The 15600-nt window shown below is 51.9% G+C and overlaps 2 protein-coding genes across 2 annotated transcripts in view; one reads left to right on the forward strand and one right to left on the reverse strand.

The window, feature by feature from the left end:
* The window catches only part of LOC133405383 (collagen alpha-5(IV) chain-like), a 42739-nt gene extending 31890 nt beyond the window's left edge, over positions 1 to 10849 (reverse strand). Inside the window, 6 exon segments of the mRNA XM_061682264.1 lie at positions 459 to 521; positions 598 to 642; positions 3292 to 3336; positions 3426 to 3515; positions 3911 to 3967; positions 10648 to 10849. Of these exon segments, the coding sequence (XP_061538248.1) occupies positions 459 to 521; positions 598 to 642; positions 3292 to 3336; positions 3426 to 3515; positions 3911 to 3967; positions 10648 to 10755 (408 nt within the window). The 5' untranslated portion in view covers positions 10756 to 10849.
* Positions 10850 to 10923: 74 nt separating this feature from the next.
* Positions 10924 to 15600, forward strand: part of col4a4 (collagen, type IV, alpha 4) — a 29496-nt gene continuing 24819 nt past the window's right edge. The window contains 3 exon segments of the mRNA XM_061682727.1: positions 10924 to 11270; positions 11746 to 11844; positions 12114 to 12153. Of these exon segments, the coding sequence (XP_061538711.1) occupies positions 11834 to 11844; positions 12114 to 12153 (51 nt within the window). The 5' untranslated portion in view covers positions 10924 to 11270; positions 11746 to 11833.

Genomic DNA, 15600 nt, shown 5'->3' on the forward strand with positions numbered 1-15600 from the left:
CAATCCTTGATGACATTTTGCGTTCCTTCGGGGTTTTGTCCGGGTCTCCTTCGCTATCCACCCGAGCCGAAGGCGGAAGTCGGTCGCATATGCGCACACCCGCGTAGCGCTACTTGCGCTCGGACGTCACGTCGCGTCCGCTCTGCAGCCGAAAGCCATTTGGCCCGACAAGGCGGCCGTCGAGTTCTCGGCCCACCGTCGCCGCATACGACGTATTCTTGCCCGCTAGCGGCCGCTCCCCGCTGGAGGGACGCCAAAGTCGGCATACCGGCTGATGGTTTCAGTCCCGATTGGGCTCAAATAGATTTTCCGCACCTTGATTTCAATTCCCTATTAAGGGGCCACCTTCAGCTCGTTGACGATTCCAAAATGAATGTTGCCAACTTTGAAAATTGCCATAATTTCGCCACCCCGACCACAAGCGCCGGTTAGCGGCGATCGGTCACCGATGCGGCTACCTTGGTCCCGTTGCATCCCGGGAGTCCGGCTCGGCCCGCCGTGCCTTCCCGACCCGGAAGTCCCTGAAAACACAACGGGACAAAAACATCGATCCGTCTTGTTGTCGATCTCCAAATGTCCGTGAGTCGCTGAACTTACTGGGAGACCCGGAGGTCCTGGAAAACCAGAAGGTCCTGGAAGACCCTGAAAACACACACACACATTTGCGCAACCGCGCGCACGCACACACAACCACAAGAAGTAGGAGAGATTGTAAGTGTGTGTGTGTGTGTGTGCATGATTGTGTGTACACATCTGAGTGAGTGTGTATGTTTGCGTGTGCGTGGCTGCACCTGCGAGAGTATGTCTGTGTCGTGTGTGTGCGTGTCTGTACAATCGTGAGCGCGTGTCGTGTCGTGCGAACACAAGAGCAGTTTGCTGCCCTCTGGCGGCTCGCAGAGGAGGAAAATGTGTCGCGCACCACTGGAAACAACGTCCTCTTCCTCGAGCGTGGCGAGAGCGTATCCTCCCGCCGCCTTCGGGTGGGGGAGACGGGTCCTGACAGAGTAGCCACCCTTCTTGGAGCGGGTCCCGGAGAGCGTTCCCGCTGGAGTCTCTCTTGTTCCCACGTGGGCAACGACAGTGAGACCTGGAAGGGCGTGCGATGCCCCGATCAGAAACCGAGCGGTGTTCTGTTATTGGACCTCTGTGCTCATTACGGATTGTCCATAACGAACACCGTGTTCAGACATAAGGGTGTCCACGTGTGAACTTGGCACCAAGACACCCTGGGCCGCGGTTCGACGATCGACTCTGCGGTCGTGTCATTCGGCGTTCGACCTTGTACCCCGGGGACTCCTGGGGTACGGGACCCCTTAATGCGGGCTGTTCAGAGTTTGGTCCATGTTGCCGGCAGTAAATCGAATTTGTTTCCGGTGACGGCTGGACTCCGCCTAGGCCGCCCTTTGTCGCCGATTCTGTTCATAACTATATGGACAGAGTTTCTCGCGGCAGCTGAGGCATCGAGGGCGTCCGGTTTGGTGACCTCCAGCATTGCGTCTCTGCTTTTTGCAGACGATGTGGTTTTGTTGGCTCCATCAAGCAGTGATCGCTTGTGAAGCGGTTGGGATCTGAGGCCGTGGTCCTCAGTTGGAAAAGGGTGGAGTGCCCTGTCAGGGTCGAGGAGGAGATCCTGCCCCAAGCGGAGGAGTTCAAGTATCTCGGGTCTTGCTCACGAGTGAGGGAAGGATGGAGCGCGAGATCCACAGGCGGATCGGTGCAGCGTCTGCAGTGATCGGACTCTGTATCGGTCTGTTGCGGTGAGGAAGGATTCTCGATTTAGCTGTCGATCTCCATTTGTACCCTCACCTACGGCCAGAATGATTATGGTCACGAGATGTGGGTCGTGACCGAAAGAACAGGATCGCGGATAAAAGCCACCGAAATGACTTTCCTCCACAGGATGTCCAGGCTCTCCCTTCGAGATCAGGTGAGAAGCTCGGTCATCCGGGAGGGGCTCGGATTCGAGAAGATGCTCCTCCGCATCGAGAGGAGCCAGATGAGGTGGCTCGGGCGTCTCGTTAGGATGCCTCCCCGGTGAGATGTTCCGGGCAGGTCGCACCGGCGGGAGGCCCCGGGGAAGACCTCGGGACGCACTGGAGAGAATATATTCTCCCAGCTGCCCTGGGAACGCCTCGGGCTCCCCCCGGAAGAGCTGGACGAAGTGGCTTGGGAGAGGCAAGTCTGGGCTTCCCTGCTTAAGCCGCTGCCCCCGCGACCCGACTCCGGATAAGCGGAAGAATGTGGATGGAGAGAAACTTCGCATTATGTTACAGTGGCTTAAAATGAAAATACTTTTCAAAACCTCTGTCTCGTTTTTGATGAACCCTCAGGCCTACGAGGCTAGTGTACAGTATTTGAATGCTGGCCTTTATGGAGGTACTTGGAGAGCAAAGTCGTCCGTGTGGACATGGTTTCAAATGTCTGAGAAACACCGATATTCGCTTTACCTCCCGCAAGCGCCGTCTTTTGGGGTTTTCGGGACAAGCCTGCATCCGCAGCTTGTCCGTGACGAGCTGAACAGCCGACAGCCGCGCAACCGACCACTTTGACAAATATTGCCAAAATTGCCCAAAATCCACTTAAAAGTGCTAAAAACTGTCTGAGGCTTATGCAAGGCAATGCAGGGCACAGAAACAAGACGGAGTCCCTAAACCACTTGGTTTTGTACAGCTTTGGCCTCATCAACCATCCGGCATGTCGGCGTCATCGGCAAAAGTGGACTCTGTTTGTTTGTTGAAGACGTTTCACTTTTGTTCATTTCCAAATCTCAGCTTTGGCGATGTCCTCTTGAAGTCTCCTGGGGGCGGGGCACGCACGGATCGGCGCTGCAGCTGCCACTTGTGTGTGGTCAATGAACGGTTTGCAGGCGGTTGACCCGCCTGATGGCAAAACGGCTCCTTAGTGGCCGCTCTTCCCTGGGAAGGAAACGCTCGTTGGTGGTTGCTGGGGAGACCAAACGGACGAAACGTGACGGCGTGAAGGTCCTCTTCTGCCGTTTCCGTTGGACATGGACGGCTTCTGTCAATGCAGCGGTCCTCAAAGGAACGTCCCTTCCTCTCGAGATGCAAATGACCTGCTGATGACGGACCCCGAGAAACGGCTGTCCTGTGTTGCGCCGTGCGCCTGAGTATGGGTTGCGGGCTTTTGAACTGAAGATGCTTTTTGGATTTGAGGTGAAATGTCTCCAACAAAAGAGACCTGTTGGGGAAATTCAACTTTTGCAGAGAATCATCATCATCATCACCATTGTCATCATCATCATCATGGTCAACATCATCATCATCTTCCTACCCGAGAGCCTTTCAGGCCGACGTTTCCTGCGAAGCCGTGTTGACCCTGTGGGCGCCATGACAACAGCATCCATCATCACTATTTTCATGATGAATTGAGAACAAACACACACACACGCACGCACGCACGCTGACCTTCTGTCCCTCAGGTCCTTGGCTGCCCTCGTTGCCGGGGTAACCAATGAGTCCAGGAAGGCCGTCGTATCCCGGGTAACCGGCTTCCCCCTGAGCAAGGTCATGTGATGACACGTCAGGTCATACCTCATACACACATACCTCGTGATGTCACGCGATTACAGCTGAAGTGTGTGTGTGTGGGGTTGGGATTTGCAGGACAGAAGGTCGCCACTGGGGGGCGCCAGAGAGGCCGCAGCGGAGCGTTACAGCTCCACCCAAGTAGAGATCATTAAGAATCAAATAATCATTACACAAAATTTTGAATTAAAAAAAAATATCTAACTTCTTTTTTTCATAAAAAAATAAATAGCGACATTAAATTAAAAAAATAAAAAAAGTTTAATACTTTTTAATGTATAACTTCCCACGCTGGCTTTTAATTGTAAAGCAACCTGACTGACTGTCAGGTGAGATTTCAATGAAAGAAGTCTCCTCCCACTCACCTTCTGGCCTTTGACCCCATCGCAATGACACGGCCACTTCCTGCTGCATTCGCACACCTGCACAAATAATGCCTGCCATCAAATCTTCCCGTATCTCGTACAGTGGCAACACTACACGACATTTATTACGATACCGACGCATCGCGTCTTTTGCGATCACTGGGCTTTATCTTGTCAAATCAAACACTGTCGGAGAAGCGGAACCAGAAAACGTGTCACGGGTCAACGCGACCGTATACGCCCGTAACCAAGGCGACAACAACAACAATGGATGCGCCTATGTATTGTGGGGGGGGGGAGAACAAAATGAGGAAAAACGTGCGGTGGTGGTCACCGGTCGGGAGAGGATGTTCGTTCAAGGATTGCTTGAGGTATGTTAACGGACTTTTAATACGGCTGGCAAGCAGGCAACAAAACGTTCTATAGCCTAGCAAGCTAGTGCTAACACTAACGGTTGTACGTAAACATGCCGACGTTCTGTCGAATCACGCTCTAAAGTTGCGGTTAACATTGGTTAACGGCAGGTACGGGATCCTATTGGTCGACGTCGAGATGCGCTGTCAGAGAGTTGTTATTCATTTGTCACACCACAAGGAAGATTTTTTATTTTTTTAAAGATTCAAACATGCTAGACTTCGCTTTGGCGTCATAGGGCCAAATTGTTGGTCATGGATTATGTCACACGACAAGAAGTTTTGTCGTTCCTGACAAAATATGTCGGGCCTGATCTGGGAAATCGCTCGCGATAGCTAATCAGGCAAATACCGGGGCTAAAATCCTGTAGTCTGATCTGGGCATAATACAAGTCGAAGAAAAGTCGACGGTGGCCGACCGGTTAGAGCGTCAGCCTCACAGTTCTGAGGTGCGGGGTTCAAACCCGGGCCCCGCCTGTGTGGAGTTTGCACGTTCTCCCCGTGCCTGCGTGGCTTTTCTCCGGGCACTCCGGTTTCCTCCCACTTCTCAAAAACATGCATTAATTGGGGACTCTAAAATGTGAGTGCGAATGGTTGTTTGTTTGTATGTGCCCTGCGATTGGTTGGCAACGAGTTCGGGGTGTACCCCGCCTCCTGCCCGATGATAGCCGGGATGGGCTCCGGCACTCCCGCGACCCGCGTGAGGAGAAGCGGCTCAGAAAATGGATGGATGGATGGATGGAAAAGTCCAAGACAAATCCACAACAAATAGACGTCAACAAGTCCACAAGTCAAAAACAAGTCGACAAGTGTTGAGTTTCAGTCTCGTATCGTCTGGCAGATGTTTCTTTTTTTTTTTATCTTTGTGAGACATTTCCAAGTCAACTGAAACCCAAACAACATCTTTGTGTGCGTGCGTGTGACAGCGGTCTTCCTTTCACACACACACACACGCACACACATCTTATCTTAGTCCCGGTCTTATCTGGGTCCCAGTCTGGTCTGTCGCGGTCCGGTCTGAACCGGCGTCCGCCGCCATGGTGTCGTCACGTTGTCACGCCGACACACGTTAGCGCACGTTTGTCTTTCATGTCTTCTCACCCCCGCCACCTGGGCGTGTGCGTGTGCGCACACAAAGGCACTAACACAACAGTCCAACATCAACACAGACTCAAACTTTTGTTCAGGGTCCACACGGAACATTTTGCTTCTCCAACCGGCTCAACTTAGTGGAGTTGACCCACGGCTGTCGAGCCGGACTCGAAGAGTCCTTCCCCGGGCCCCCAGGGGTCCGCAAACCGTAGATTGGGTGGCTTTCAAAATCATTTGCAATCAATTAATATGTTGTCAAATTTCAACAGGCACTTTGCACTTCTGATTTGATTTTGAGGAAGAACAACCTATCGGAGACAGAAGGCGTGACCGAGGAGCTGTCAGTCATTTGCCGTGCGGACTGAGGCACACCCCGCCCGCCGCCTGGCGCTGACCTGTTAGCTTGGGCTTCAGGAGCTTTGCTGACTATTTTGGAATATCCTCTACTGGAAAGTAAAAAAGGCCCATGGCTCGATCGCTAACAACCGGGCGAGACTGAATTAGCAACATTACCGCTTGACAACTCCGTTTATCACTTCTTTGTGATTTTTAATTGATTGCACATTAAAAAAAGAAAAAATCGAACTTTAGACCGATGAGGATCGGGCATCGAGAATCGAGAACCGATCGGAACCAGGACTAACGTTCCCATTCTCCCCGAAACGTTCACATTTAAAAATTTCGGTTCCCGGTTTCGATCCGAAGAAGCGAGTGACAAAAACCAACGAAGAAGAAGAACACGCACGAAGACGCGCTTGTGCCCAACGGCGGAGGCAAACAAAAGTGTATCTTAACTTAGCTCAAATGAATGACCGGTCGCCTCGGTGCAACGCTTGGAATAAGATGATATCGTGCAAAGGAGGCTTTCGCGATGTGCCGCTTCAGTCAAGTCAACTCTCGGTCAGTTGGGTGAGCGTGAAACAATCAAGTACGTCGATGCCAACATTGAGACAGGGAAACGGTCGCTTGCACTTTTGCACTGACGGTCTTGAGCGTTTATTTTAGTCTTCAAACCAACGTAAGCAAAAAAAGCTTCACATTGAACTGGAACTTCACCGTAGCAACTGTGTGTCACGATGAATTGGGACAAAATTCACATAAACGTTGTCTCACAGTACCACAAACACTAAGCTTGTGCCGCATCGGTGGCTAGGGAAAGAAATCAACGTTTTAGAGCGTTTGGTTCCATGACTTTCGTTTCTAAAATTCACCGGTATCATAGGAAGTTACTTTTCGTGCCAAAATGCTGAGTTCCGAAGCGTTCAAAATAAAAGGCTACGCGCTTAAAACAGGAAGTCAAGTTCAAACCTGCACATATAACCCATTTGACGTGATAAAACGGTCCCAAATCCCGATTTTAACAATGCTATATTTAACTTTTAGCTGAAACATTAATTAATGAAGATGAAGTCAATTGGGTTAGTTCCACACGCATTGCCTTTTAATTGATCGGCTTGATATTGATACTGGTTATAAAGAACCCCGAGTCAAATGTTCATTTTAGTTTATGCTGCGGGCTGCTCAGAAAATGGATGTTCAATATTTGGACAGCCTTTATTTAAGCCATGCAAACTTTTTTGACTCGGCCCTCGAAAAGAATTGGAATTGAGAATCGTTTGGAATCTGAATGGAAATGAAGAACCGGAATCAACCCTAAGACTGATAGATTTACTCTTACATAGTCGTACCACTCTATTACAAATAAGTCACGCTAGCAACGTAGCAGCCGTGGCTAGCTAACGTCGGCTTGTTTACGGCTCTAATGTTAGCTCAGTTTTGCTAGCGCTGCTCTTTTGTTGACGCTGGACGTTCTCTGGGACTATTTATCTCAAGTACCCACTTTCCTAATTGCACGTCATAATGAACGGCCACGTTTGATCATCGTGAGGGGCGTGGCTTCGGTCGGACTGGGGGGTTAGTGACGTGAGGCTAAAAACTGCAATGACGTGCGGACCTGAGCATGCGCTGAGCGGCGCAACCAACGAGAAGGAAGTTGCCACCCGATCGTGACGAATCCCCGGGGTGCTTATCTCATGTCGGGTTGTCCGCGTGAGGCGACCTCGGCCGAATACACGCCGCTCGGAAGCGCGTTCACGGCTCGAAAGTTTCTCAGGATAACTGAGTCCTTTTTCGGTGCCGCGCTCGCTTGAAACTCAGAAATGTATTTTTAGCGTGGGTGAACGCTTATGCACATTTTCATTGGCTGCGATTCAAAATTTGAACGGTGACAAAATCGCCGACCGGTAACTCGTGAAAACTGTTGCGGAACCGCACGCCGCGCGACAGTCCGGTCGGGTTCGGCCGCGTCAAGCGCCGCCTTTAGCGGTCAACGGTGACTGCGCTTTTGTAAACGATTTGTTTTGTTCAAACAAAACACATTTTTCCAGGTAAGAGGAATCTCTTACCTCTTAACTGGGGAAAAAAAAGAAAACATTTGTTTTATCTGAACAAAAGAAATTCAAAAACCCTTTCAAAGAAGACAAGTTGAACGTTCAAACCCTAACTGTAATATGACCAAAATGCAAAGTTTATTCATTTTTCTTATCAATGTCCACGTCAAAGACCCCTTATGATGACGACAAACGATGGACTTGGTTTTCCCTTGCCCGGACGGAGGTCACCGGGGTCCCCCACTGGAGCCAGGCCCGGCGGTGGGGCTCGAAGGTGAGCGCCCGGCCGGGCACAGCCCGAAAGCGTAACGTGGGTCCCCCTTCCTGTGGGCTCACCACCTGAGGGAGGGGCCATTGGGGTCGGGTGCAGTGCGAGCTGGGCGGTGGCCGAAGGCAGGGACCTTGGCGATCCGATCCCCGGCTACAGAAGCTGGCACCAGGGACGTGGAATGTCACCTCTCTGGTGATTCGGTGGGGAGAATACTTCGAAGACCTCCTCAATTCCACCGACGCGGCTTCCCGTGAGGAAGCAGAGTCTGGGTTCTCTGAGGCGGGCTCTCCTATCTCTGGGTTTGAGGTCACCAAGGTGGTTAAAAAGCTTCTCGGTGGCAAGGCCCCGAGGGTGGATGAGATTCGCCCGGAGTTCCTAAAGGCTCTGGATGTGGTGGGGCTGTCCCGGTTAACACACCTCTGAAACATCGCGTGGACATCGGGGGCAGTGCCTCTGGCTTGGCAGACTGGGGTGGTGGTTCCCCTTTTTAAGAAGGAGGACCAGAGGGTGTGTTCCAACTAGAGGGGGATCACACTCCTCAGCCTCCCTGGTAAGGTCTATTCTGGGGTGCTGGAGAGGAGGGTCCGTCGGGAAGTCAAATCTCAGATTCAGGAGGTGCAGTGTGGTTTTCGTCCTGGCCGTGGAACAGCGGAACAGCTCTACACCCTCGGCAGGGTCCTCGAGGGTGCGTGGGAGTTCGCCCAACCAGTCTGCATGTGTTTTGTGGACTTGGAGAAGGCGTTCGACCGTGTCCCTCGGGGAGTCCTGTGGAGGGTGCTTCGGGGGTACGGGGTACCGAACCCCCTGATACGGGCTGTTCGGTCCCTGTACGACCGGAGCTCTCCGGGCTCTCCCTTAGAGATAGGGTGAGAAGCTCGGTCATCCGGGAGGATCTCAGAGTAGAGCCGCTGCTCCTTCACATCGAGAGGAGCCAGATGAGGTGGCTGGGGCATCTGATTCAGATGCCTCCCGGACGCCTCCCCGGTGAGGTGTTCCGGGCACGTCCCACCGGGGACGACCCAGGACACGCCGGAGAGACTACGTCTCTCGGCTGGACCGGAAACGCCTCGGGATCCCCCCGGAAGAGCTGGATGAAGTGGCTGGGGAGAGGGAAGTCTGGGCGTCCCTGCTAAAGCTACTGCCCCCGCGACCCGACCTCGGATAAGCGCTAGAAAATGGATGGATGGATGGATGGATGGATGTCCACGTCACTCCTTCCGTCTGAGTCACAAATCAATGAAATTGAAATTACAGTAAAATGAAAACAACATTGAAATCACGAAGTAAATGTTTACAACAATTAGAATTTTTCAAAAAAGGATTAAACGTGTGCCGGCGTACATGACTACGAGAAGAAGAGGAACACGAGCACGAGTCTGCCGGCGAAAGACGGACGGACGGACGGCGCGCGACCGCCGCGTGCTAACCGCAAAATGAAGACAGCCGAGATTGCTCATTGAGAAGAACACAAGTTCCACAATAAAAGTCGAGGGATACTGACTTGTCTTTTCTTTGAAGCAGAGGTGCAACAACTAATCGATGCGTCGCCGACTAATCGATTATCAAATTATTCGACAACTATTTTGATAATCCATTCATGGTTTAGTGATCCGGTTTACCTTCAAATTCTCCAAATCCTCGGATTTTTCAGCCTCTCCACAGGAAATATTCTACGATTTCTGTCGTTGTGCATAAAAGCAGAGTGATTATCTTTGTGTTTAAAAAAAAAAAAAAAAGCTTTTACTTCGGGAGACAATTTTTGCCAATTATCTCACAGATGTTGCAAACCAAACCAGGAAGTCAATCATAACTCCTTCATGTTTGCGCATCATGGCCCGTTTTTCAGTAGAGGCAGGGAAATTAGGAAATGCTTTTTATGCGACTCATCGATTAATCGAACAATGTAATCGACAGATTCGTTGATGATTCAAATAGCGGTTGGTTGCAGCCTTCTGTTGAAGATGCATGCGATATGGGAGTCGTAGTTGAGCAGCATTTCTTAAAGTGTGAGTACGAGTTCAGCACTGATACCGATATCGGAATTCGTGCATCCCTACTCGCGGCGACGGATAAATATTCTGTTCGGTTCTATGGAACCGAACAGAATATTTTTCGGCACGAGCCGCATTGCGGTTCGGGTTTCCCTCAGCGGGCCGTCGTGACTTTGAAACCACCTCCGTGTACAAAATCGCCTCGTCGTATCACTTCCAGACAACAAATTCGTGGAGAAGTACATTTAAAATCACAAGTCCAGGAAAATAATATCAACTATAGTTCAATTGATTTCAAAACGGGATTTGGTAAACAAAACAACCCAAAAACTGCTTGCAATGTCCAAACATGATTTCAAGTCAAGACGATTTGTATTCATGGTATTGATTTGAGTGGAGCACACAAAATGATGCGGCGGGTCGGATCTGAACCCCGGGCCTGTACTTTGACACCTGCACCTGGGTTCTGCAAGTTGAAGTGTTGTGAATCTTTCCAGCACGCGCACGTGAACAGGACCGCAGCATCATCTCGGCAGCTAAATGAGATTTGCGCCCCAAAGTCACTTGACGTTCCGCTCACCGTCTCGGCGTCTCCCGGAGCTCCGCGGAGGAGGAGGAGGAGGAGGAGGAGGAAGAGCAGCCGCGGCGGCGGGAGGACGCGCCCCCCCGAGACCCACGCCACAAGCATGAAAACGGCGCTTCGGATCCTCTCCTCGGCCCGGCTCAGTCCGGCTTGTGACGGCGCGCACAACGACAAGCTGCCGCTGCTGAGGGTGGGCGTCTGACCCCCCCCCCCACCCTCCCCCTAACCCGGCGTCAAGTTCCATCATCCACACTCGCACTTCTGGCTTCGCGCTTCCAAATTAAAAGCGCAACTCGGTGCGCGTCAATCACATGTTTGACGCTCACCCCAATGAGCAAATATTTCAAGTGATTATTCGGATGTTTTTTTTGGGGGGGTGGGGTGGAATAATACACTTGACTCGGCTTTGGTAAAGCCGTGTGGTTACTTCCGACTGACGCGGTCCTTTCAAAGTGCACAACAGCAGTCATCGGCAGACTCTTATTTTGAAAGGCTCGCGCGCGCCTTGGAAGCGCGCTCCCGTGTGACCCCGAAGCTCGTGCGGAGTCGCTGGAGTCTCTTTGGGCGACATGAAGACAAACAAGTGACAAGCGCCGCCACAGCTGCAGCAGCACGCCAAGGTAAGGCCGGAAGCTGACAGCTGTCAATCATTCTAGTCGTTGGCCGATGACGTCACCCGCTTGTTTTGGGATTCAAGTTGATTTGCTCTCAAGGAATTGGGAGTTGATCGATTGACTCATTGGAGGATTCATTGGTCAATGAAGAGTTCAACACGCATATAAGAACACACTCATGGAGGATTTTCAAACTATGGCTTGCGACCCAAAATGGGCCAGGGACCCATGTTGACGGCACTGAGTAAAATGTCTTTTTCATTCAGGATTATTCTCATTATAAGCAATTGCTTTTCTATTTTGCTCAATCGTACTTTGGAACAGCATTCTTGATGTGACATCATTTTGTTTTTGTGTCATGTTTACGTGTGTCATGTGACGTAACAAAACAAAGAAACCAAAACTGATTGGTACCGTGATGGCACCTTGCGGTGTGCCCTCACTCACGCTGAAGAAACAGATGTGTTGACGTTGTGTGCAGCATCACAGGCTCTTCACTGGCTGGAGGAGGAGTGGGCGGGGCTTCTCATGAGTGGTAGACAAGATTCTGCTTGACCTGCGGAAGCAACATGAGGCTGAGGTGCACAACGACGCAACAATTACATCCACGGATGCACAACTTCCGCCCGTGTCCACCTATGTCGACCTTTGTCCACCTGTATCGACCTTGACCGCTATGTCCACCTGTGTTCACCTTAACCGCTGTATCTACCCTGACTACCTGTGTCCAACTGTATCTCCTTTGAGCACCTGCGACCACCTTTGTCCACCTGTGAATACATTGACTGCGTGTCCATCTTAACCCACCTGTGTCCACCCTTGTCCCTCTGTGTCCACCCGTGTCCTCAGGTGCTTCCTGATGCTCCTGACCAGCACCGCTGTTCTTGGGGTAAGTAGGACGTGATCTGCGTCTCTGTCTTTGACCAGTTACAAAGATCTCTTTCCTGTCTAATAACAGACCACGGACATAGGGACAAAACAACATTTGTGCCACATATGCCCTGCCCTGAGTCGTCACCTTATCGTGGTGGAGGGGTTTGTGTGTCCCAGTGATGCTAGAAACTAAGTTGCCTGGGGCTTTATGCGCCTGGCTGGGTCATGCAGGTCCTAGGTGAGGGATCACACAAAGCACTGCTCAGAAAGCCTTATGATGTACACTGACTTTGGCAAGGCTGGCTCAAGGGACATCTCCCTGGCAGGGAAAAGGGCCTGAGCATGTGTGCGAGGTCAAGAAATTCCGGCTAGATAGAGTCGGGCTTGCTTCGAAACACAGCTTAGGCTCTGGTACTAGTCCTCTCGGGAGGAGTTGAAGTCGCTTCCATTCTGGAGTTGCAAACGGTGAGCAACGCCGACCAGGTGTGGGCATACTAATTGCACTTACTCTGGCTCGGTGCTCGTACGTTGAGGTTTACCTTGCTGGACAAGAGGGTAGCCTCCATTCGTGGGAGAATGGGGCTTGACTGTTGTTTGTGCCTATGCGCCTAACAGCAGCTCAGAGTACCCACCCTTTTTGGAGTCCCCCAAAGTGGTCCTGGAGAGCACTGGGGACTCCAGCGTTCTGCTGGGGGACTTCAATGCTCATTTGGGCAATGACAGTGAGACCTGAAAGGCGTGTTTGGGAGGGACGCAACCCCCCCCAATCTGAACTCAAGTGGTGTTCTCTTATTGGACTTTGTACTCATCACGGATTGTCCATAACGAACACCATGTTCAGACATAAGGGTGGCCAAATGTGCACTTGGCACCAGGACAACCTAGGCCGCAGTTCAATGATCGACTTTGTAGTCGTGTCATCAGACTTGCGGCCTCATGTCTTGGACACTCGGGTGAAGAGAGGGGTGGAGCTGACAACCAATCACTTCCTGATGGTGGGGAAATATGAAGGTCCGTCCTGGCAGACCCAAATGTACTGTGAAGGTCTGCTGGGAACGTCTGGCAGAGTCCCCGTGTCATGTTCCGCGCCTCCATTGTTGAGGCGGCCAACCGGAGCTGTGGCCGTAAGGTGGTCAGTGCCTGTTGTCGCGGCAATCCCCGGTGGTGGGATTCCGTCAAGCTATTGGGCCTTTTTGGCCTGTGGGACTCCGGAGGCAGCTGGTAGGTACCAACAGGCAAAGCAAATTGCAGCTTTGGTGGTCGCAGAGCCAAAAACTGGGATGGGTTTGGTGAGGAAAATGGAATTGGAGTTGAATTGAATTGGAGAATGATTTCCAGGTGGCTTCGAGGAAATTCTACATGGGAGTTCGTCCGAACAGTCACATGTGCTGTGTGGACTTGACGAACCTTGTCACTCGGAGAGTCCTGTGAAGGGTGCTCCGCGAGTATGTGGTAAGGCACCCCCTGATAAAGGCTCTTTGATTCCTGTATGACCGGTGTCAGAGTTTAGTCCGCATTAATAGCAGTTCGTTGGATTTGTTTCCAGTGACGGCTGGAGTATTCCAAGGCTGCCTGCCCTTTGTCACTGATTCTCTTCATAACATTTATGGACAGAAGTTCTAGGCGCAGCCGAGGTGTCGAGCGGGTCCGGTTTGGTGACGTCGGTATTGCGACACTGCTGTTTTTTCAGATGATGTGGTTCTGTTGGCTCCATCGAGCTGCGATCTTCAACTCTCACTGGAGCGGTTCGCAGTCGAGTGTGAAGAGGTCGGGATGAGAATCAGCGCCTCCAGATCTGAGGGCGTAGTCCTCAATCGGAAAAGGGTTGAGTGCCCTCTCCGGGTCGGGGATGAGATCCTGCCCCAAGTGGAGGAGTTCAAGTATCTCGGGGTCTTGATCACCAGTGAGGTAAGAATGGAACGGGAGACCGACAGGCAGATAAGTGCAGCGTCTGCAGTCATGCGGACTTTGTATCGGTCTGTCGTGGTGAAGAAGGAGCTGAGCTCTCAATTTAGCGGTCGATCTCCGTTCCTAGCCTCGCCTATGGTAACGAGCTGTGGGTCGTGACCCAAAGTACAAGATCGCGGCTACAAGCGGCCAAAATGAATTTCCTCCACAGGGTGTCCGGTCTCCGCCTCAGAAATAGGGTGAGAAGCACGGTCATCCGGGAGGGGCTCAGAGTAGAGCCGCTGGTCCTCCGCGTAAAAAGGAGCCAGATGAGGTGGCTCGGCCATCGGTTTAGGATGTTCCCCGGACGCCTCCCCGGTGAGGTGTTCCGGGCGCGTCCCACCGGGACGAGGCCCCGGGGACGACCCGGGACACGCCGGAGAGACTGGCCTGAGAACGGCTCGGGTGCCCCCGGAAGAGAGGGAAGTCCGGGCTTCCCTGCAGCTGCCCCAATGACCCGACCCTGGAAAAAAGGAAGAAAATGGATGGATGGATGGATGGATGGATGGATGATGTTACATAGGTAGGACAAACTGTATGTAGAACATGCGCACTGTAGGCCATGTGTGACTGTGGTCACATGTGCTGGAAATGGTATATACCGTATGTAGAATATATCTCGGACACACTGGAGAGTAACAACAACAGACTCGGAAGTAGCGATTGCTGTTAATGTATTGTCCTAACCCCGATGAAGAAAGAAAGAATATGGCACACACAGGACGCATATCGCAGGACGTGTGTGACGTACAGTATGTAGGATACGTGTAGCGGGACGGGTGGGCAATGTGTAGGACATGCTGCCTATGTAGGGCCCGTATAGGACACCTGTGAGACACGTTGGACATATGGAGGGCACGTAGCGGGACATTCGTAAGACGTACGTGGGAAGTATGTCGGCACGTGGAGGACGTGCGTCTGCGTTGTGGAAGTGACAGCGAGCGGTGGCAGAGATGTTCACATTCCTGCTGCTGATAGAAACGCTTGACTGCTAACTCAGTTGACACAACGCGGCAGGAATGCAGCCTGCAACACAAACACGGACGCATGATGGGAATCTAGCAATCTGACAATCTGTCTGCCGGGAGTCGCCCGGCCGAGCGGCCCGCACTCGACTCGCGTTGAACCCGACTCACCCGACCGTCCTCCTCGCGTCGGCTTTTTGCGTTCACTCAAACTCGCGTGGTACGTGTCGTGCGCACATACACGCGGTACGCCGTCATTCGCACGTGACGTATTCGCCATCGTGTCATAGTCACGTGATGTCATACGTCCTATTCGCGAATCACCACGTCATCCACGTCTTTTTCACGTCCCGTCATTTTCACAATGATGTCAAACGTGTTATTGACGTGACCTTGTACTCACGATGTGCAATGTCGTCATCGTACCCGTTTTATTGATCGATATGTCATATTCCCGGTGATGTCGCGACGACGTGACGCTGTACTCGCCACAGCTGCGATGATTCGTCACACGTGACGTCATACATTATCTCATGTTGGCATCCATGCCA

The sequence above is a fragment of the Phycodurus eques genome, chromosome 7 (assembly GCF_024500275.1).
Source record: "Phycodurus eques isolate BA_2022a chromosome 7, UOR_Pequ_1.1, whole genome shotgun sequence".
Taxonomy (NCBI): Eukaryota; Metazoa; Chordata; class Actinopteri; order Syngnathiformes; family Syngnathidae; genus Phycodurus; species Phycodurus eques.